Below are 21,789 nucleotides of genomic sequence, written 5' to 3'. Positions count from 1 at the left end.
GTGTTTAAAACGTAGACAGAGGGGTAGTCTCACTGAATACAGTGTTTGGCTGTGACGTTCTGGCCGAGAGCCTTTTGTTAGTATGCAGCACGGCCCTGTTTGATGGCTGATCTGTACTTTTAATACCTGGCATCCTGCTAGCAACATACTGTAGTGTATAATTCTGCCCTGAGTGCTTACGTTGGAACAGGCTTGGAGCAGTGGGGGTGGCAAGGTACGGAAAGCTGGGACTCGTAGTTCACAGCAAGGGCTGTGTAGCAGGTCAAATAGCATTTAAGGACTCTACATCCCAGAGTGCCTTGCCCTTGGCCATACAGAAAAGGGAACAGCTGCCAGCCTATCCCAGCAAGGAGGTGTGGTGAGTGAGCGGCTGTCAAGCCAATCACAGATGAGGAAGATATGCAAGAGCAGTGGGCTGAAAATAGGGGGGGGGGGGAGTAGGTGTCTGCTTGTGTGGAATCAGGCAAGGGCTTGCCTGTATGACTAGGGCCACTCGGAAGTTTCCTGTCTGCAAAAGCTCCAGTACTGAGGCAGCAGGCAGGGCCCTACCCAGACACGGAGACAGGAGAGCCGGACAGGGCCTGGGGAAGGGACACGTGCTTCTGCCCAGCTGGTAAGAGCTCAAACTGCACTCTCTCTCCCCTGACACTGAGGAAAGAGAAAGGAGGAGGAGAGCTGAGGAAATAAATACCAGGTTCTCTCTTTGTGTGTGTGTGTGTGTGTGTGTGTGTGTGTGTGAGAGAGAGAGAGAGGGGCATGGGATGGAGCTTCAGAGCTCCTGACCCACTTGCAGATAAAAAAAAAGATGGCAAATAGGGCACTGTTCAGAGCAGGTAGAGCACATCATGTTTAGAGAGACTTGTCTTAAAGATTTGGGAATACACACTGTGACATTTTAACACTTTACTTACTGGGATGATTTAAAATGAGGATTGTTAATTTGATCATCTAAAATAGTGTGATTGTGTGTAATGTTAATGGTTATTAATGGTGTCATGGTTATTAATGGTGTTATTAATGTTATAAGTGAGTCAGCTACAGATGATATCTCCCTCCTTACCATCAGGCACAACTGTGACATGATGGAAGAAAATGTGACACCTCTTGTGGACAATTTCCCCTCATTAGTGAAGTGTAGAGAACGAGCCACCACTGGAAACTTTGCCCACTGCCCTTGGGAACTCCTGTATTAGTTTATTAACTTTCAGTTGTTCATCTCCCCGGCTGCCCACACCCTCCTTCAGTTGTTCTTCTCCCCGGCTGCCCACACCCTCCTTCAGTTGTCCTTCACCCCGGCTGCCCACACCCTCCTTCAGTTGTCCTTCACCCCGGCTGCCCCACACCCTCCTTCAGTTGTTCTTCTCCCCGGCTGCCCACACCCTCCTTCAGTTGTTATTCTCCCCGGCTGCCCACACCCTCCTTCAGTTGTCCTTCACCCCGGCTGCCCCACACCCTCCTTCAGTTGTCCTTCACCCCGGCTGCCCACACCCTCCTTCAGTTGTTCTTCTCCCCGGCTGCCCACACCCTCCTTCAGTTGTCCTTCACCCCGGCTGCCCACACCCTCCTTCAGTTGTCCTTCACCCCGGCTGCCCCACACCCTCCTTCAGTTGTCCTTCTCCCCGGCTGCCCACACCCTCCTTCAGTTGTCCTTCTCCCCGGCTGCCCACACCCTCCTTTTTGTCACTCTCTTCATCCCTCTCACCTCAAGTAGCCCTTTTGGCATTGTGTGATTTGTGTCACAATGTATTTTAGCCTACTGTCTGTCTGTCTGTCTGTTGGTGGGTTGTCAAAAGATTTTGCAGGAACCATAACTTATTCTAATTTACAGATGCATATTTCTGGCAACCCATACTTGTTGGACTTGTTTTGAAGTGTGTGGGTAAGAGAGAGGAAGGGGCATATTGTATTGTAATAAAGACACCCACAACTGAGAGGTGTTTAGATAGCTTTCACAGGCAGTGTTTTAAAAATTATTCAAATGTCAGTGTTCTGATGTTACTTTTGCTACCCCTGAGTACCAATTGCAAAAGGCTGCACTTTCAGCCTGAATAAATTCCACTAAGAGGTTAAGTCGGGACGCTCCATGTTACCCACAATAGCATCCAGGGGAATTGCAGGGGACTTCAGTGGCTGTGGGTAGGCCCTAGACACCACCCATCAATTTGGCGGTGAGCATGTTGAATACAGTTTGATATTCTTGTATGTTGTGCACCATAATGCCCCAAACTAGCAGGTCCACAGTGACAGGAGGAGACAGGTTGCATGCATGCTTACTGACAGTCTTTGGAAGGCCTCATTTTGGGGTAATGTTGCTTTTGAGTGGTGCACTGAACTATAATCTGCCCCATTATTAAGGGGGAACTCCCCTTGTCAGCAGCTAAATGTCCCACTGTTCCTGTCCCAAGTAGACAGACACACAGACATGGCTCTGTCTGTTGTGTTGTTGTTGTGGAGTCTGGGGGGAGTGATAGGGGCTGTCCTGGGCCTGCTGGGTTATGAAGCAGCTCACACAACCTGATCAAATTAGAGGCTGAGATGCAGCCCAGGGTAAGAGTAGGCCGTTGTGTTGTGAGTGGGACTTCACTTTTTACACTTTCCTTTTACACGGTGGGTTGTCTCCAAGGTGTCACACATTTTTGTCTGAGTAATCTATTGTCTGAGAAATCCCATGTTGACCTTGGTACTACGTATGGAGAGAGGAGTGTTCGCTTAAGTCTCCTGTGATCAGGGGGTAGCATATGACAATCTCATGGCTGGTGAGTTCCTGTCTCATTTCCAGACGTTGTTCTAGCCTTCTCAGCAGGCTGAAGGGGATGTGGGCGATGTGGTTGGCCAGCAGGGGCACAGCGCAGTGCAGTGTCTGGAAGAGGGAGAGAGAGGGATGGTCATCTGATAACAGAGCGGGTTCTGTTACACGCCTGTCACAGACACACAGGAAGTCCTCTGCACACAATGCACAGCCGCCTGCACAGAATGGCGCAGGGCTGAGGGGAGGAGGGCTACTGCTGCTGGGCCTGGCTCTACTAGGGGTGCAGCTGATTTTAGTGCTACTGTGAGTTTGGATCCACTACTTCCTGACTAACAGCATGGCAGCGTTAGAGAAGTATAGTTCCAGCAGTAGAAGAGGTTGTGTCTCTGTTTGAAACGGTGCTACCAGATGTGCAAGTCTGTTTCTGGACCAGCTAGCTCAGGCTGGAGGAGGGAGGCAAGGAAAGCCAAGTCGAGCCTTCACTTTGGTTTACTTTACTTTGCTAGGAGAAGGGGGATGGTACTGTAAACCCATACAGTAGTCAGTTATTGATTCCCCACAGTGGCTCTCCAGCTATCTCTTGATCTCTGGGGTAATGGTACCCTTAAAGAACTTAGACCTTTGATATGAAATCATAAAAATCTCCCACTTCCTCTTGCACTTAACCTTTATTGACAAACATGGTATAAGGACTTTATATAATGGTGTCTAACCCCTCCTGCAGTGTGAAGGGTTAGTTTCTTACAGGGGCTAAGAAAAGGTTTCTCGAGTCTCAGACACTTTCAAAGCACATTACATTTACAGTATTCCTTGGGCTGATGTCAAGGTTGTGAGTTTGTTTAAGATTGCCTCGCCCACTACCTTTCAGTCAGGGGCATTGTGTCTGATTCTTGGCAGCCGTCTGCCATGTTTCAAGTTGAGCAGCACAGCCCCACCTCCAGTTTTATCAGTTGTTCGCCCTCTTCCTGCTCAGGACCTATCAGGCTTCTTATCCCGGGAAGCCTGGCAGTAATGAATCACACAGCCACACTAGGCCAGGCTCAGCCTCAGTCAGAATCCTGTTCTTCTTGGAACTGGCCAGCCCCTGCCCCCCTCCTCCCCATAGTATTTCTGATTATCTTGTAATATCCTATGACCTTGAACCCTGGTGACCTCAGTCCAGTGATTCCCTTTCTCTGGGCTCAATCAGCAGGTGGCTGGTCTTAGCCCGTGACAGTCAGCCAGGGAAAGACAACCTGTTTGCACTCTGCTGTCTATCTATATCACCCACCCTATGCTTCTATGAGTTATACCCTAGTCTACTGTAATTGTTCCAGTGTTGTTGGAGTTAAATTATTCACAGATATACCACTGATCCCCCACACACTTGCACTGCTTGTTCTGCTAAGGATGCTTGTTTTCTGGTCTCTGTGTTGCTCCCTTCAGCAGGGAAACAAAGAAGTGTGCGGTGGACTGCACTTCAAAGGCATTATAGCAAAACACTCAGTTTCAGCGACTTTCATTTTGGTCATGTAAGGAACACCTGAGCTTGTCGTGGGTAAGGTTGATAGTCATTTTACTCCTGGAATGAACAGTATGTGTCAGACAAAGACTGTAGCTTCTTTGATCCGGGTCCCAGTTGACCTGAGATTATATTTCCAGTATAACGCACCACCCAGTGTATTACAGGTTTTATAACTACCAGTATAACCACAAGGTGTCACTGTATTGGTCATTAAATAAGAAGGGTTCTATCTAGGACAGAAGCCTATTTATCACAGTCAGGTGTTAAAAGCCAAATAGACAAAGTTCAATAGAACTGAAACAAAGTCGATGTTCAGCTCAGAGTGTCTTGCATGGGATCGTCCCCGAAATCTAATCTTGATAGCTGTTCTCCACGTTTGCTGGGCACGTATCGGGGGGGGTGAGTGAGTCGGGGCAGGCAGGGGAGGGGTGGGGTGGTGGGATCTGCAGCAGTAAGTAGTGGTTTGACTTGCAAAGCAGCACCCTGTGCGTGCAGAGTAGGATCTAGTGAACTAGGCAGGCAACGCTGGGTCGGTGGTGGCCCTGGGAACTGAGACGTTGGGGACACGGTGTGGCGCTGTGGCCGCTGTCACCCACAGCCATGAATAAGTGATAAGGAATGTTTCAAGCCATGAGTAGGTGTCAGGATCAGGTTTGTTTGCACTGTTGTTTCCTCCTCTTTCTGTGGGTTCATCCTGGCCCCGGCCTCTTCTCCTCTCCCCCTAGCTCCTGTGTACAAGACAGGACACCTGCATGCCTCAATGGTGACTGGGCTGTATGAGGTAGCCTATGAGACTGTTTTTAACTCCTCTCAGCCTCCACAGATCTGCGTGTGACCCAGGGTCGGGCGTGTATGTCCTGAGGATAATGTGTAAGCAGGTTTGCACCAGGGGCCAGCCCAGCAGCTTGGTGCAGTAAGCAGCAGCATCAGTGAGAGCAGGTTGACTTGGCTGAGGTCTCTGTGGGCTCACTCAGGATCTATTTCCACACTGTGAAGGACATGACCGTTAACCCTGCGGTTGCCTTCTCCGACTCTCTCTCTCGCTCTCTCTCTGAGTCTCTGTTCTCGCTGCCCTCCCTCAGCATATTCAAATGAGAGGTGGAGGATAATCAAATGTTCCCACGTCAGACAGGGCAGTTTTATCAGAAAAACAATGGGAGAGGTTGTAGTGGCGGTGTGGTCAGGTGCATATAAAATAGTAGGGGGTTAAAGGAGAAAGAAAGTGCTCTAACTTGGCTTGAGCCGAAATGAAAGGGCATTGTGTCATGAATAAAAGACACAAACTACTCCACATGGAACCAAGTGGGACAGTATTATTTCCATTTGCAAGCTTGTTTGTTTTAAGATTACCGCAAGACAGATGTACCGGTTTACCATAGTAAAGCATTTAAATGTCACACATTATGAGGTGGCATGATTGACAGGTCTTGTTAAGGATTTTTCCTCTTTGTTGAAGGAGTGGAGTTAACATCAGAGAAAGTGCAATTAGGTTTCTAGCACTACCCAGAGTTGACTTTTCAGAGAGCGTTACCGGAGTATGACCTGTGGTTAGTGTTGCTGCGGTGCCAGATCTCTAGGTGTGGAGAGAGGCGTTGCTTTGTGAGGTGTGGGAGAGAGCCAAGCAGGGGAGAGGAGAGGCAGCCAGGTTGAGCACAGCTAGTGTATATACCAAGAGCCTTAATCTGAAGGAATGTCATTTGAATGCGTTGCTCTTATAGAGAATAATCCCACTTGCTGGGTCTCCCTGGCAGATGGAGAAGGGTGGGTGGGCTTTATTTAATGTGTGTGTGTGTGTGTGTTTGTCTGTGCTTGTGTAAGTGTGTTTGTAAATGGACAAATCAGGAAAGACTTGTGTTGCCGAGCCCCCCTCCCCCGTGCATTGCAAGCTGCAGTCGATCATTTTAATCTTCCCCACCCCCCACCCCCCACACACACACACGTGAGCGAGGGCACAGCCTTCCTGAAACTTGGCACACAGTAAAGGGTGGGGTAACCGGCTCAGACCGGATTGACAACCTCCCTTTTTAATACCGTTCCCTCGCAGCTTGTGCGTGTCCTCCTCCTCCAGTGAGGTTTTTCCACGGGGTCTGTAACCCCCGCCCCCCTCCTCCCCCTTTCCTAACTGACACAGAGCGACGCACAGCCTGCTGTACAGTCCCGGCCCTGCTCCTCCTCCCAGCATGCACTCTGATCCTCCCTGCTCTCCCTCAAACTGCCCTTCACTCTCTCTCATGGTAATAGGTTCAACAGTGGGCCAATACATCCAGCATTACAGATACAGCATGGATGACAGCTATTTCAACACTGACTATGTATGGGAGATGTTGGCCAAAAAGGATGTATGCCATAGCTATACTGTAGTTTCTATTAGATTGGTCTGTAAAGCCAGTATGTCGGCCAGTAGCTGTTTGTCAGTGAAATCAATGGTATCTGTAGTGTTTGTATGGTGGTGATGTTACAACATGGCTCACCACCAGGCCCTTCAGGCTCTTTAATGAACTCTGGGGCCTGGTGTTGTAGAGGACTGTAGTGATGGGCTATTGACAAAAGAAATTAGCCGTTTTGAAAACTTTCAGTTCTTCAGCTAAACTGGCCAATAGGAACTCTGACATGATTTAATAGTGATTGATCTACAGTATCAACTTTTATTCCATGTTGGTTCTAGGGCTGTGAAGATACCAGTATCGTAATGTTATTTCCATGGCAAAAATGAAAACACGAAGCAGTTCACTCTTTGGTCCTTTTTAAAACCTTTTGTATGTAAAATATTGTGGGCTATAGTTTGGAAAATAATTAATCTGACTCTGGATGACAACATAATGATGTTTGTTTCCAACATTTGGGATTTTTTCCTAAAAAAGTCCTTGCCATTACACAAACGAGTTTCGCAATACTGGTATCGTCCCGGACCTAGTTAGTTCAGCATAATTTAATTGAAAGGACGTGGAAGAAACAATAATTCAACCAGTGTGTGCCCAGTGGGTATTAATGGCACGCCACATTATTGTGGCATTAGTGAGCAAAATTTCAACACAATATTATTTTCATGTATTTTCTCAGGTGTGAAGGCACTTTAAATTACTTTCTTACACAATTTCTAAATAACCACCAGCCCTTACCCTGAGGCACCTCTTATATATCTGGGTGGATGGAAAAATTACAGAGAAAATTCCACCTAGCCTACCACATGGTCAGGGCCGTAACCAGGGTTTTAGTGAGGTCGGGAAGTTTTTATAAAAAAATATATATATTTGACCTTTATTTAACTAGGCAAGTCAGTTAAGAACACATTCTTGTTTAAAATGACAGCCTAGGAACAGTGGGTTAACTGCCTTGTTCAGGGGCAGAACGACAGATTTTTACCTTGTCAGCTCGGGGATTCGATCTAACGACCTTTCGGTTACTGGCCCAACGCTCTAACCACTAGGCTACCTGCCGCCCCGAGGGTTGAAGATGCATTTTTATATAAGGAGAAAAAAAAGTTCAAATGCTGTTAAGAGAACAGCAAAAACAAGCTAGTGTAGGTTCCTTCACCTCAGTCCATCTAGAAACACACAGCCTATTAGGAGAGCAGGCATGGTGGGAGGAGCTATAGGATCATGGACTCATTGTAAAGACTGGAATGGCATAGATGGAACGGTATCAAACATATGGAAACTACATTTTAGACTCCGTTCCAATAATTATATTCCAGCCATCACAATGAGCCCGTCCCCCTATAGCTCCTCCCACCAGCTATTAGCTATACAATTGTAATGTTATACCCCTGAAAGGGGGGAAATATGAGAACTGAATCACACTGACACCTAGCATCAGCGACTGTTCAGTCAGTTGTAATGATGAAATGCATAAAATCATCAACTCTTTACATAGATATCTCTTTTCTCAAATTACATAGCGTTCACATTTGTATTCCGAGCCATTACTAATCAAGCTCCGCACAGACAGACATCAATGGAGCACATAGATAATCGTATTATCAATTATTAGACTATTACTTACGGGGCCTCCAAAGTGGCGGCGTGGTCTAGAGGCATCGCTACAGACCCGGGTTCGATCCCAGCCGGTTGTGACCGGGAGACCCATGAGGCTGCGCACAATTGTTAGGGGAGGGTTAAGCCGGCCGGGAGGTCCTTGTCCCGTCGCAGTCTAGCGACTCCTTGTGGCGGGTCGGGTGCATGCACGCTGACTTCAGTTGCACAGTGTTTCCTCTGACACATTGGTGCGGCTGGCTTCCAGGTTAAGCCAACAGTGTGTCAAGAAGCAGTGCGGCTTGGCAGGGTCGTGTTTCAGAGGACGCATGGCTCTCGACCTTGGCCTCTCCCGAATCTATACTGGAGTTGCAGCGATTGGACAAGACTGTAACTACCAATTGGATATCATGAAATTGGGGAGAAAAAGGGGTCAACAAATAGAATATTATTTACTATTCTGTATTAATATCAGCGATGTGGTGGTAAAAAAAGATGGGTAAACTATAAACTCCATGTGCTGCTAAAATGGCAAATCCGGGGGCGCAGGCGAACATAACGAGCAACCACTGTCCATGATTCCATTCTTTCGCAAACAGGCAGGCGCGATTAGAACTCAGTCCGATGAAGAATATTAACGTTCTGAGCTTTGAGCAATATTTAGATTGATTTCCTTTGTGTACAAAATACATATTTTTTATTCCTAAACTTTTTTTCAAACGAGAAAAAAATACAGTGGTCCGGACCTCGGTGTCCTCATATTATGGCCAAGCACGTGATGCTATTACCATATTGCTACTGTAATACCTACCAAATCCCTAGGACTTTGGGCTAGGAATTGAATTGGGCATCTGTGTATTGTGTTTTAAAGACTGAGAACTGATTCTCTCCTCCTCCTTTTCTCCCCCTCTTCTTCCTCCCTCAGACAGGCAGACGGACAGACGGCAGGACGGACACGCGGGCGGCGGCTGTGATTGGCGGCTCTGCGGCAGGCTGGTGGAAGATGTCGTTGGGAGCCGGCGGGAGGGGCGGGCGGCGGCTCAGGGGCACTGGGGGTGGAGGAGGAGGGAGAGGGGAGGCGGCGGAGGAGGGCCTGGTGGGCATCCCCTTCCCCGAGCACAGCGCAGACATCCTGGGCAGCCTGAACAAGCAGCGCCTCAGCGGCCTGCTGTGTGACGTGCTCCTGGTCAACCAGGAGAAGGAGTTCCCCGCCCACCGCTCGGTCCTGGCCTCCTGCAGCCCATACTTCTACAAGCTGTTCACCTCTGGTCCAACTGCCGACCAGCAGCACGTCTACTCCATCGACTTTGTGGCGGCCGAGGCCCTAGGCGCCCTGCTGGACTTTGCCTACACAGCCACGCTGACCGTCAGCCACAGCTCCGTGGGAGACATCCTGGCCGCTGCCCACCTGCTGGAGATCTCGCCCGTCCAGGAAGTCTGCACTCACCTGCTGGACACCAAAGTGCTCTCCCCGCCGGTAGGCTGGTCATCATGACAACGCTAACTTACCAACACTCCGTCAGCAGTCTCTGTCTTACCATTACATCACAGGCCTCGCATCAAAATATGGTCACTTGACAAACTTTCTGATCCAAAGTTTCTGAAAGTTAAAATACATGTATTCAGTATGGCCTCTGTGGAAACCAGTCAAACCACTCTTGTTTTGAGTTGTTAAAACTATTGTGTTGCAAGTGCCATTCTGGAGCTCCATCCAAATGCGCCACCACAGACCACGTACCACACAACCTCATCGCGTCACGCTAACAAACTAACACTCAGTCATCAGTCTTTGTCTGGCCATCACATCATGCTCTTTATTAGTGTCTCTCTCACACACTGCCAAACACACATCCACACCCTGGGGTCACAATGACACTGACCTCGAAACATTTACCCATGCTAAGCCAACACCAGTCTCTGAGTCTCAGGACAGGGTGCTCTTTCACAAGCTGCATTCTACAGACAAAACCTATCGCAGTTAAGCTACAACATTCGCATGGTGGGGAGCGTGTAGAATAGCAGTAGCATGGCCATGTTCATAGTCATATATGTTTCTGTTGTGTGAATATGATATACATGTGTCCACTCACATTCTGTTAGACATTGAATGAGATCTAATAATGGAATCCTGTTTTATTTTTTCGTAGGCGGGCAGTGAGCGAGGAGAAGAAGAGGATGATGATGATGAGGAGGAGGAGGAGGAGGGGAAAGGTGGAGGAGGAGGAGAGGTGGAGCAGGGGAATCGGCTGCGGGCCCAGGAGTATCTACAGTACTTCCAGAGAGGGGCCCACTGGAGCAGCAGCTGCAGCACGCCAGAGCTCAGGGACATGCCCACACACCTGCACTTTAATCATGGCAATGGGGCCCAAAGCAACGGGGCCCCCAGCGGCCCCAGAGAGTACTACTCTCCCTTGGACCTCGCCCTGACCCAGGCCCCCACACAGGACCCTGAAGATGAAGAGGATGAGGATGAGGAGGACGAAGGGGAAGTGGAGCACTCTGAAAGTGGCGGGGACATGCTGGCCTGGGCCAGGGGTAACGGAGGGGGGCCAGGGGCCTCTTTCTACGTCCCAGCCCAGAACGGACACTTTTACCTCCCAACGAAGCCCAAACTGGAGACGGAGGAAGAGGGGGAGGAAGAGGGGGGGCAGGATGGAGAGAGGGGCTCGGCCAGCGCCCTCCTGCAGAAGATGATGGACTCCATCGAGAGGCAGAAGGAGCGGGCCGCGGCCGGGGAGGAGCTGGGGGAGGGAGAGGACCCGGACGTGGAGTTTTACTTGAATTACTTTAATAGCACGCAGCACGAAGATGCCGCTGCCGCCGTCTCACAGGGACTGCTGCCCCTCTGGACGGCACGGGGCAGCTCTAGCCGAGAGAGAGAGAGGGGGGGAGGAGAGGGGGGAGGAAAGGGAGGAGAAGAGAGAGGGGGCGGAGGGGAGAGGAAGATGCGCTCCAAGGCCTTCCAGAAGTGCCCCATCTGCTCCAAGGTCATCCAGGGTGCAGGCAAGCTACCCCGCCACATCCGCACGCACACGGGAGAGAAGCCCTATGAGTGCGCCATCTGCAAAGTGCGCTTCACCAGGTAATCCCCAATTAATGCATTGACCACCCCATGTCACATCTACTCATGGTGAGGAGGCGTGATGGAGCAAAAACAAGACCACTGTTGTCCCACAGCCAAGGAAAGTCTTACTTAGCATTAGCTATGTTAGCTTAGCCAAATGTTTGCTCTCTGTCAATTAATTAATTTACTAATGTACTAATCTGAAATTAAAGTGAGAAACATAGTTGAAAGCATAGTACACAATTTTTTAACTAGGCAAGTCAGTTAAGAACAAATTTTTATTTTCAATGACGGCCTAGGAACAGTGGGTTAACTGCCTTGTTCAGGGGTAGAATGACAGATTTTTACCTTGTCAGTTCGGGGATTCGATCTTGCAACCTTTCGGTTACTAGTCCAATGCTCTAACCACTAGGCTGCCTGCCGCTCTAGATGTCCCCTACCTATGTGGTAATGTAAATCATTTTGCCAAAACCTTTCGGGAAAATGTTAATCAGAGATGAACATGTTTGATATTTCATCTAGTGGATGGAATCAGGGTGTCATAAAGACGTGTTTTATAAAGACATTGCTCATGGCAAAGTCCTGGAATGTTAACAGGTGGTATAAAAGAGGGTTGTGACACGTTATCTAGGAGGAAGCTGCTGTAAAGTGTTCTGTTCTGATACTGACAGGGGGATTACAAGCCGAGTGGTGCCCTATCTGTGCCAATGCCGGAATTTGAATTTGTGATCCCTGGTTTTGTTGATTATTGCCCACGACAAAACCGACTGGACCTCTCCCTCTCTCTCCTCTCCCAACCGACCAGCCCTCTCCTTCTCTCTTCCCTCCCAACCGACCAGCCCTCTCCCTCTCTCTCCCCTCCCAACCGACCAGCCCTCTCCCTCTCTCTCACCCCCCCAAACCGACCAGCCCTCTCCCTCTCTCCCCTCCCAACCGACCAGCCCTCTCCCTCTCTCTCACCCCCCCAAACCGACCAGCCCTCTCCCTCTCTCTCCCCTCCCAACCGACCAGCCCTCTCCCCTCCCAACCGACCAGCCCTCTCCCTCTCTCTCCCCTGCCAACCGACCAGCCCTCTCCCTCTCTCTCCTCTCCCAACTGACCAGCCCTCTCCCTCTCTCTCCCCTCCCAACCGACCAGCCCTCTCCCTCTCTCTCCCCTCCCAACCGACCAGCCCTCTCTCTCCTCTCCCAACCGACCAGCCCTCTCCCTCTCTCTCCTCTCCCAACCGACCAGCCCTCTCCCTCTCTCTCCTCTCCCAACCGACCAGCCCTCTCCTTCTCTCTCCCCTCCCAACCGACCAGCCCTCCTTCTCTCTCCCCTCCCAACCGACCAGCCCTCTCCCTCTCTCTCCTCTCCCAACCGACCAGCCCTCTCCCCTCCCAACCGACCAGCCCTCTCCCTCTCTCTCCTCTCCCAACTGACCAGCCCTCTCCCTCTCTCTCCCCTCCCAACCGACCAGCCCTCTCCCTCTCTCTCCCCTCCCAACCGACCAGCCCTCTCCCTCTCTCTCCCCTCCCAACCGACCAGCCCTCTCCCCTCCCAACCGACCAGCCCTCTCCCTCTCTCTCCCCTGCCAACCGACCAGCCCTCTCTCTCCTCTCCCAACCGACCAGCCCTCTCCCTCTCTCTCCTCTCCCAACCGACCAGCCCTCTCCCTCTCTCTCCTCTCCCAACCGACCAGCCCTCTCCTTCTCTCTCCCCTCCCAACCGACCAGCCCTCCTTCTCTCTCCCCTCCCAACCGACCAGCCCTCTCCCTCTCTCTCCTCTCCCAACCGACCAGCCCTCTCCCTCTCTCTCCCCTCCCAACCGACCAGCCCTCTCCCTCTCTCTCCCCTCCCAACCGACCAGCCCTCTCCCTCTCTCTCCCCTCCCAACCGACCAGCCCTCTCTCTCCTCTCCCAACCGACCAGCCCTCTCTCTCCTCTCCCAACCGACCAGCCCTCTCCCTCTCTCTCCCCTCCCAACCGACCAGCCCTCTCCCTCTCTCTCCACTCCCAACCGACCAGCCCTCTCCCTCTCTCTCCACTCCCAACCGACCAGCCCTCTCCCTCTCTCTCCCCTCCCAACCGACCAGCCCTCTCCCTCTCTCTCCCCTCCCAACCGACCAGCCCTCTCCCTCTCTCTCCCCTCCCAACCGACCAGCCCTCTCCCTCTCTCTCCCCTCCCAACCGACCAGCCCTCTCCCTCTCTCTCCCCTCCCAACCGACCAGCCCTCTCCCTCTCTCTCCCCTCCCAACCGACCAGCCCTCTCCCTCTCTCTCCCCTCCCAACCGAACAGCCCTCTCCCTCTCTCTCCCCTCCCAACCGAACAGCCCTCTCCCTCTCTCTCCCCTCCCAACCCACCAGCCCTCTCCCCTCCCAACCGACCAGCCCTCTCCCTCTCTCTCCCCTCCCAACCCACCAGCCCTCTCCCTCTCTCTCCCCTCCCAACCCACCAGCCCTCTCCCTCTCTCTCCCCTCCCAACCGACCAGCCCTCTCCCTCTCTCTCCCCTCCCAACCGACCAGCCCTCTCCCTCTCTCTCCCCTCCCAACCGACCAGCCCTCTCCCTCTCTCTCCCCTCCCAACCGACCAGCCCTCTCCCTCTCTCTCCCCTCCCAACCGACCAGCCCTCTCCCTCTCTCTCCCCTCCCAACCGACCAGCCCTCTCCCTCTCTCTCCCCTCCCAACCCACCAGCCCTCTCCCTCTCTCTCCCCTCCCAACCCACCAGCCCTCTCCCTCTCTCTCCCCTCCCAACCCACCAGCCCTCTCCCTCTCTCTCCCCTCCCAACCCACCAGCCCTCTCCCTCTCTCTCCCCTCCCAACCCACCAGCCCTCTCCCTCTCTCTCCCCTCCCAACCCACCAGCCCTCTCCCTCTCTCTCCCCTCCCAACCCACCAGCCCTCTCCCTCTCTCTCCCCTCCCAACCCACCAGCCCTCTCCCTCTCTCTCCCCTCCCAACCCACCAGCCCTCTCCCTCTCTCTCCCCTCCCAACCCACCAGCCCTCTCCCTCTCTCTCCCCTCCCAACCCACCAGCCCTCTCCCTCTCTCTCCCCTCCCAACCCACCAGCCCTCTCCCTCTCTCTCCCCTCCCAACCCACCAGCCCTCTCCCTCTCTCTCCCCTCCCAACCCACCAGCCCTCTCCCTCTCTCTCCCCTCCCAACCCACCAGCCCTCTCCCTCTCTCTCCCCTCCCAGCCCTCTCCCTCTCTCCCTTCCCTCTCCCAGTCCTTAGTCAGCTAATGAAATCTGTGTGCTCACAGTCAGGCTGCCCAGCTAGCTACAGGCCAGGGTGGACTGCTAGACTAGCGCGCTGTGTCGCTGGTCTCCCTGTATTTTAAGAGCACTACCTCTTCCTTGAATCTATCCTCTTAATGAATGAATCAATGGACTTGCATTGGAAATAGATGCACACTGGAAATACCCAGGACTAGGGTTGCAAAGGGAGGGTATGTTACTGGAAACGTTTGAAGTTTACCAGAAAGCTACCAGAATGTTGGTAACTTTCAAAGAATATATTGAATTTTATCAATGACATCTAGTGGGCTTTTGGGGTACTTCAGATTTACACAGGTGTGTGTAATTATCTCTGGCCTTCTTGTGTGGCCTTATCACATGTAAAAAAAAATATATATAATAATAATACAAAAGAATGACAAAGCTGTAATACATTATTCTGAATATAAACCATGACCTTAGTGAATTACATTAGCATTTAATGAGGGTTTCCACATGAAATATCCTTTATATATATATATATATATATATACACCCTTTGCGCAGGCGGGCGAGCCTGATCTAAATGTGCTTGCTTCTAAATGCAGCCTATCGGCAGTGAAGTGGGAAGCGGGTGTTGTAATCTTAATCCTATTTGATCAGGGTTACGAGTGTGCTGCTTTCGCACTGTAATAAACCACTCCTGTCCTTTAAATATTTCACCCTGTGTCACTGTATGTGTGTAACCATGGTAGCAGTAGTGCCCCTATGTGGCTTGTGTGGGTGCTAAGTAGTTTTATTAACTCCGGAGGTTTGTTTAGGTGCACTCTGGGTGCTAAAGGGCTGGATGGCAGAGAGACAGATATTATGACTGGGTGGGTAGGTGACGGAAGCTGAAGGACGGATTAAAATCAATGTTTTATTGTCACATGCGCTGAATACAACAGGTTTAGACGTTACTGTGAAATGCTTACAATGCTGTTCAAGAAATAGAGTTTAGAAACTAAAGTTAAAATAAAAAGTAACACAATAAAATAACAATAACATGGCTATACGTATACAGGGTTACCGGTATCGCGTCAATGTGTGGGGTACAGGTTAGTCGAGGTAATTTGTACATGTAGGTAGGGGCAAAGTGACTATGCATAGATAATAAACAGTGAGTAGCAACAGTGTGAAAACAAAGGGGTGGTCAATGTAAATAGTCCGTGTGGCCATTTGATTAATTGTTCAGCAGTCTTATGGCTTGGGGGTAGAAGCTGTTAAGGAGCCTTTTGGATCTAGACTTGGCGCTCCAGTACCACTTGCCGTGCGGTAGCAGAGAGAACAGTCTATGACTTGGGTGACTGGAGTCTTTGACAATTTTTTGGGCCTTTGTCTGACACCGCCTAATATATAGGTCCTGGATGTCAGGAAGCTTGGCCCCAGTCATGTACTGGGCCGTACACACTACCCTCTGTAGCGCCTTACGGTCGGAAGCTGAGCAGTTGCCATACCAGGCGGTGATGCAACCAGTCAGGATGCTCTCGATGGTACAGCTGTCAACCTTTTTGAGGATCTGGGGACCCATGCCAAATCTTTTCAGTCTCCTGTGGGGGAAGCCTCAGTTAATAAAGTAGAGGGGCCTGAACTTGGCACTAGTAAGGTGTACAGCTAGCTGTCCTACTTTTACAAGATAGCACCTCTACAGACTGTAATCCTAAAGTGTATGTTTTGTCTTCTAGTTTTATTTCACTGTAAACTTGCTGCTGATGTTTTAAGAGGAGCTATTGACCCATTGATTAGTCTCTGAAGATACTGGGTTTGTCCAAAAAAGTGACAAGAGAAACTAAAGCTTCGCAACCCTTAATCTAAAATAAAGGTTAAATAAAAAATATATACAGTTTCATTCACAAACATTTTTGTTTAATTGAGTTTATTTCCACTTTCCAGTGTTATATGTGATATTCTTTGAAGGTAGCTGCAGCAGAAATAGATTTCCCCTGAACCTAGCCACACTGTCTGTGAACGTTGAGCTCCGGGCCAGGTCTCTACATGTACTTTAAGAAATGGTGTAGATAAAGATGTAATGGTGTAGATAACTGTAAGTGAAAAGTGTGAAGGAAAAAAAAAAAGGAAAAAATAGTTCTACAAGCAAAGAATCCTCAATTCCAGCATGGCTGGAACTTTACGAGGCCTTTCTTCCAAAATATCCACACTTAAGAACGTGTGACCACCACTATTATTTTCCAAACTATTGTATTTATTCATGGCCTGTCCTCAGGTGACCTTGCTGCCATGGCAGAGTAAACAACCTGGAAGAGGTCCATTAGGTGTTATAGTGAAGGAGATAGACACAGGGAGACAAACAGCCTCCATACGCACATTCACCCTGGACAAACACCCTACTTTAAGATCACATAACAATATGTACTGTAGCCTATGTTGCAAAGTAGTGGAACATTTTCTATTTTGTTTCAATGTCAACACAGACATGTTTTAAATTGTAATTTTTCAAGATTGTGATTCTTAGCCTATTGTTTGGTTAATGGTTGTAGTTTGCTTCTTATATTAACTACCCTTGTTGCTATCAGAGTTCCTACTGTACTAATCAATTCTGTTGTTTTTCTGTACTGAGCCTCTGTGTTCTTCCTCCGCAGGCAGGACAAGCTCAAGGTTCACATGCGTAAGCATACGGGAGAGAAGCCTTACTTGTGCACGCAGTGCGGTGCTGCGTTCGCCCACAACTACGACCTGAAGAACCACATGCGCGTGCACACAGGCCTGCGGCCCTACCAGTGCTCCAGCTGCTTTAAGACTTTTGTGCGTTCAGACCACCTGCACCGCCACCTCAAGAAGGACGGCTGCAACGGCATCCCCTCCCGCCGCGGCCGCAAGCCTCGTGTGCGGGACCCCGGGCTCCTGGAGGTCCCTGTGGGGCTGGCGGGCCCCGGCCCTCGGAGTGTCAGGGGGAGACGGCGCATGGAGGCGGCTTCAGCTGCGGCGGTGGAGGGGGCCTCCAGGGCCCATGCACACAGTCCTCAGCCCCAGGAGATGGCAGGGGAGCCGGGGGACTGAGACAGGGAGGGACGCTGGACGCCATATTCATACTGGGACCCTGAGGGGCCGCCACCGAAACCAAGGGAGAAAAGAACACGCTATGAACAACGGCAAACAAAATAAACACAACAACTAACTATTCCTCTATATACCAAATCAGGGTGTCACCAATCTAATATTTTCAGTTTATTTTATCCCTTTGCTTTAGGAAACAGAGTAGACACACAAACACGAGTCAGTGGTCTGTTAAAGAGCAAAGAACGCTTCAAATCACACCCCCATGATGTCTCCTTTCTGGGTCATTTCTGTCTCTTCTGGGTTTCTGTACATTTGGCATAAGTGCTTATGTATAACCAAACAACAGAAAAACCTGAGCAACTATGCAGTTAAAATAGATTCTATTGGTTTGGACTTCATAGCCTTCAAACTTTGTGTCCCACATCTATTGGCTGCTGCATTGGTGAACGGAGTGTGATCTCTCATATTCAGATGGAAAGCAACCGATCTTTTTCTATTCTTTTGCATTTCTAAAATGTACAGTTACTATAGAAATAGTAGTATTGTCAGAATATGACAATATATGCAAGATTAACTCAACCACACCTATGATGCAGAAATAATAATTTTTTTCAAATGCTCCAGAAAGAATCAGACAAGGATTTGATTTAAGTGTTACTTACTCTTTAAAATATATTTTTAAATCTATGGTTCATCTTTTTAAAATGTTAAATGTCGAGTTGAATCCACGTTTGGGGGGGCTCTTCCATTGCAGGGGTAAGGACCGCGAGAGGAGGGGGTGTGTTTCTAAAGCACTACCATGGTCATGTTGCCAGGTGACCACGTTGTTGACTACCAATCACAACCCTGACATTTCAGCCTTTCTATTTTCTTTTTGATTTGTCTTAATTTTTTTCCGTTGTTTGTTTCTTGTTTGAGTTGACTGCTTTGGGTACTTGACACTTTACATTTGTATACATGTAGATACATTAGGCGGTGATTATATTGGTCCCTTTTTAATGCTGAGATATATTAGCCTAACAATCGGGGTTTCCTTCAGCTTGATGTCAGATTTCTCACAGAGTGAAGCTTGTGGGTAAAAGAGAAAAGAAACTGTATGAATGTTAGTATATTGAATTGAGAAACCCATTGGTCCTAAACTTAACACTTGATTGAGATGTATAGAGTTACTGCCCGGAGGAAGAAGAGTTATTAGCTATGTGCTTAACTTTGTGCAGTTCTGACAGAATCTTCCCTGGTGTGAGGAGAGAGGGCAGTGTCTAACCAACAGCAGGTTGAAAGAGACGAAAAGCAGGGATAGACAGAGATGAGTAGAGGAGAGACGAGCACCTTTTTTATACGTTTGCACAGCTTTACTAAAGATATCCAACAGAGAGATGTATATTTAAAGGGGGTCGTCGGGAAAAGGAGGTGTGTAATAGTGCGTATTCCAATCTTTTTTTGTCCTGGGGACCACAAAACCACGAGGCAACCTGTGTGGTGAAGAGAGCAATAAATACCTGTCCAAGTTGGGAGGCCAAATAAGTGCGCAGCTGGGTGTTGGGGGATGGGTGGCGAGTGGAGGGGGATTTCACAATGTCTGTTGCATTCTAAAATATAATCTCCTCGGCACAGCCATGTTTCCAGGCAGATCGGGTTCAAATCAGGCCTTCTCTCTCCCACTTCAGTCCTCCAATGCCCCAAAACCAGCCTGTGGAGTGCAGGGTATGATAGAGCCCTGGGTAGAGGAGGTCTACTCAGTGGCTGACTGGACTGCTGCTGGGTGTTTGTGTGTGTGGCAGCCAGGGTCTTTTCTCTGGCCACATCAGCGCAGTGTGACTCACTCAGACTGGCTGGGAGTGTCAGCAGCTCCTCCAGTTGTGGGCACGTTCAAACACGCTCCCCAAACTGCTGGCGCACTAAAAGCCAGGCAGACACTAAAGTGGGCGAAAAACACGAGGGCAGCCACTAGGTGTTGCTCTACAGACTTATGACGTGTGTTCGGTATGGGCCACTGGCTCACATACATCTGGACATGTTTGTCTTGGTCAGTACACTCTTAACCACACAGAGGAGAGGGTGCCGTGCCAGTGACTTAGATCGAATTCCCCTGCCATTGCTGCAATGCGGTGTCCTGAGTATCAGTCCTTTGCACCTTAATGGGAAAGAAGCAGGTTCTGAATGCACTTTGTTACTGAGAAGGGCACTTTTGTCAAAGAAACGGGTACTTTGAAACAAAGTAAGGCGAATGAGCTTAATATCCCCATCACAAGTGCTGCCGTTAAGCTTGTTTTCTGGTTTTGTTCAGTTTTTGACGACAAGCTGCCAAAAAAGAAAGAAATGTATGTGCGTTTTGGATCTCTTAAGAGAAGTCAGGCAGGTTCAGGAATGAACATGTTGGGTTTTGTGACCATACAAACTTTTAAAAATACAAAATAACCCCATGTAACTGATTGCACTTGAAGATAAGTTTTGGTAAAAAAAAAATATATATATAGTCTATATTCATGTCTTAATGCAGAGCAGGGGACGAGTGGAGGTGGTGGGGCCGGAGTGTGTGTGTGTGTGTGTGCATGGCTGGAGGGTCTCAGGGCAAGCCTGGATAAACAAACTATCTCCACCCATCTGTTCACCAGCTCCCCTCTCATAGCTCCACATATTATCGCAGGGAAGAAAACACAGTCAGACACCAACTCCAACTGCACGGCAGTTCCATCATACACATACTATTTTCCAAGTAGTGGCTAACTAAGGGGTGTGTGTGTGTGAGTATACTTGAAACATCCACACACCCTAAACCATCTTTTCCATAGCTTTTCCCCGCTTTGTATTCTGTTGCAATCTTTATTTCCCTGGGATTTGTTATTGAACTCCTTTTAGATGAATGTCTTCAATAGTCTGTCAGTGTGGACATCTACAATGATCAAGTCAAATACTAGGAGGTAGTAGATAAGGGGTGATTGATATGTATAGCCTGAATGCCAGGAGCTCGGTGTAGGGTCATGTATATGCATAGGTCTGATGAAAGCCATAGTTCGGTGAGGTGTTAGGCTTCTAAGTTACCCCTCCCAAGCATTTGTAACCATTTAAACGGGTGACATTCTTGGGCCTTAGTATTGTGATTTCAAGTTTTATTCCTATTTTATTTCTTTATTCTTTGGCTAAGCCAAAATTGACCCAGATTGCACATAGGACACTCTTATAGAGATATGCCCTAGTTGTTCTCCATGTCTGGTGTATAATATGAAGGTATGAAAGTAATCCCAGACATATATAGAATGAGACCGCCTCTGACCAAGCCACACACCAACAAAGCCCACCCCCTCGATATGTATGCAGCAAATTGTGTGGAATCATACACAACATTTACTTGAGTTCACATTTCTCCCTTTATTTCTGTGGACTTTACAATGGTGTAGATGGAATAGCTTGTCCTTTATGTAAAAGAAAACGTCTTAAAGGTTCCGCTACAGCATTCCTTTTTTTTCTAACCAACTTTATGGCTATTTTTGTGTGGGTGGGGGTCAGGGTATGGGATGTGGTTTAGGGAGGGTGGGGTATTTTATGAGGTCGGGCAGAGGGGTGTTTTGGGTGGGGTTGGGGATATAAAGCCTGATAGCACTGGAAATAGTGCTATAGCTGAGACAACAAGAGTTTGCACTAAAGTCATGTCCTTGTCCTGCTAAGGGTAGGAGGGCATGAGACCTCAGCAAGGCCCTTGAGTTTCCATGAGCACAGGGTGTTTACACACTCAGCGGTCCAACACAGAGAGTCCATCCATTCCCCTAACCAGCAGACTTGATCATGTAACGGTTCTTCTGAGAAGTATACCAACATTAATTAACCAAACCAAAGCAGAAAAAGACTTTGATAAGTCATTGCACATTTAAGCTGTCTTATCATGTTGAATGTATACAGCAAAGCCTGAAGGTGCTTTGAAAGTTGTAGAATAGTTCACACAGAGGAGACTAAAGTCATGTAACTACAGCGAATCTGAAACTCCCATGTTTGAAATGTTGTAAACATTCAGACCCTATATATAACTTATATAGCTGCCTCTGGGAGGTAGAATGACAACCCTCTGAGCAGTGTGTTCAGCAGCAGTGTCTAGATCATTTCAGGTGTCCTTTAGGTAGAGTGCGTGTTCTCTGGGACTCTGTGGCCTTGTCTGAGGACTAAGCTTTGTTTAATGGGTCCAGTAGCAGGCTGGGGCTCTGTCTGTCTGTCTCACCAGGTGGACATGGGACATGGGTGAGAACGTGACTTAA

At 49.1% G+C, this 21,789-nt stretch overlaps 1 protein-coding gene across 1 annotated transcript; it reads left to right on the top strand.

The window, feature by feature from the left end:
• The first annotated feature begins 479 nt into the window (after positions 1–479).
• Positions 480–21,033, top strand: LOC120052040 (zinc finger and BTB domain-containing protein 7A-like). The gene is made up of 6 exons (XM_038998903.1): positions 480–613; positions 1,390–1,606; positions 9,150–9,701; positions 10,372–10,407; positions 10,450–11,306; positions 17,125–21,033. Exons 1-6 carry the CDS (start codon positions 480–482, stop codon positions 17,540–17,542), a joined length of 2,214 nt encoding a protein of 737 aa, XP_038854831.1. The 3' UTR covers positions 17,543–21,033.
• The last annotated feature ends 756 nt before the right edge of the window (positions 21,034–21,789 follow it).

Source organism: Salvelinus namaycush, chromosome 8 (genome assembly GCF_016432855.1).
Source record: "Salvelinus namaycush isolate Seneca chromosome 8, SaNama_1.0, whole genome shotgun sequence".
Taxonomy (NCBI): Eukaryota; Metazoa; Chordata; class Actinopteri; order Salmoniformes; family Salmonidae; genus Salvelinus; species Salvelinus namaycush.
This window is presented reverse-complemented; position numbering and strand designations above follow the sequence as displayed.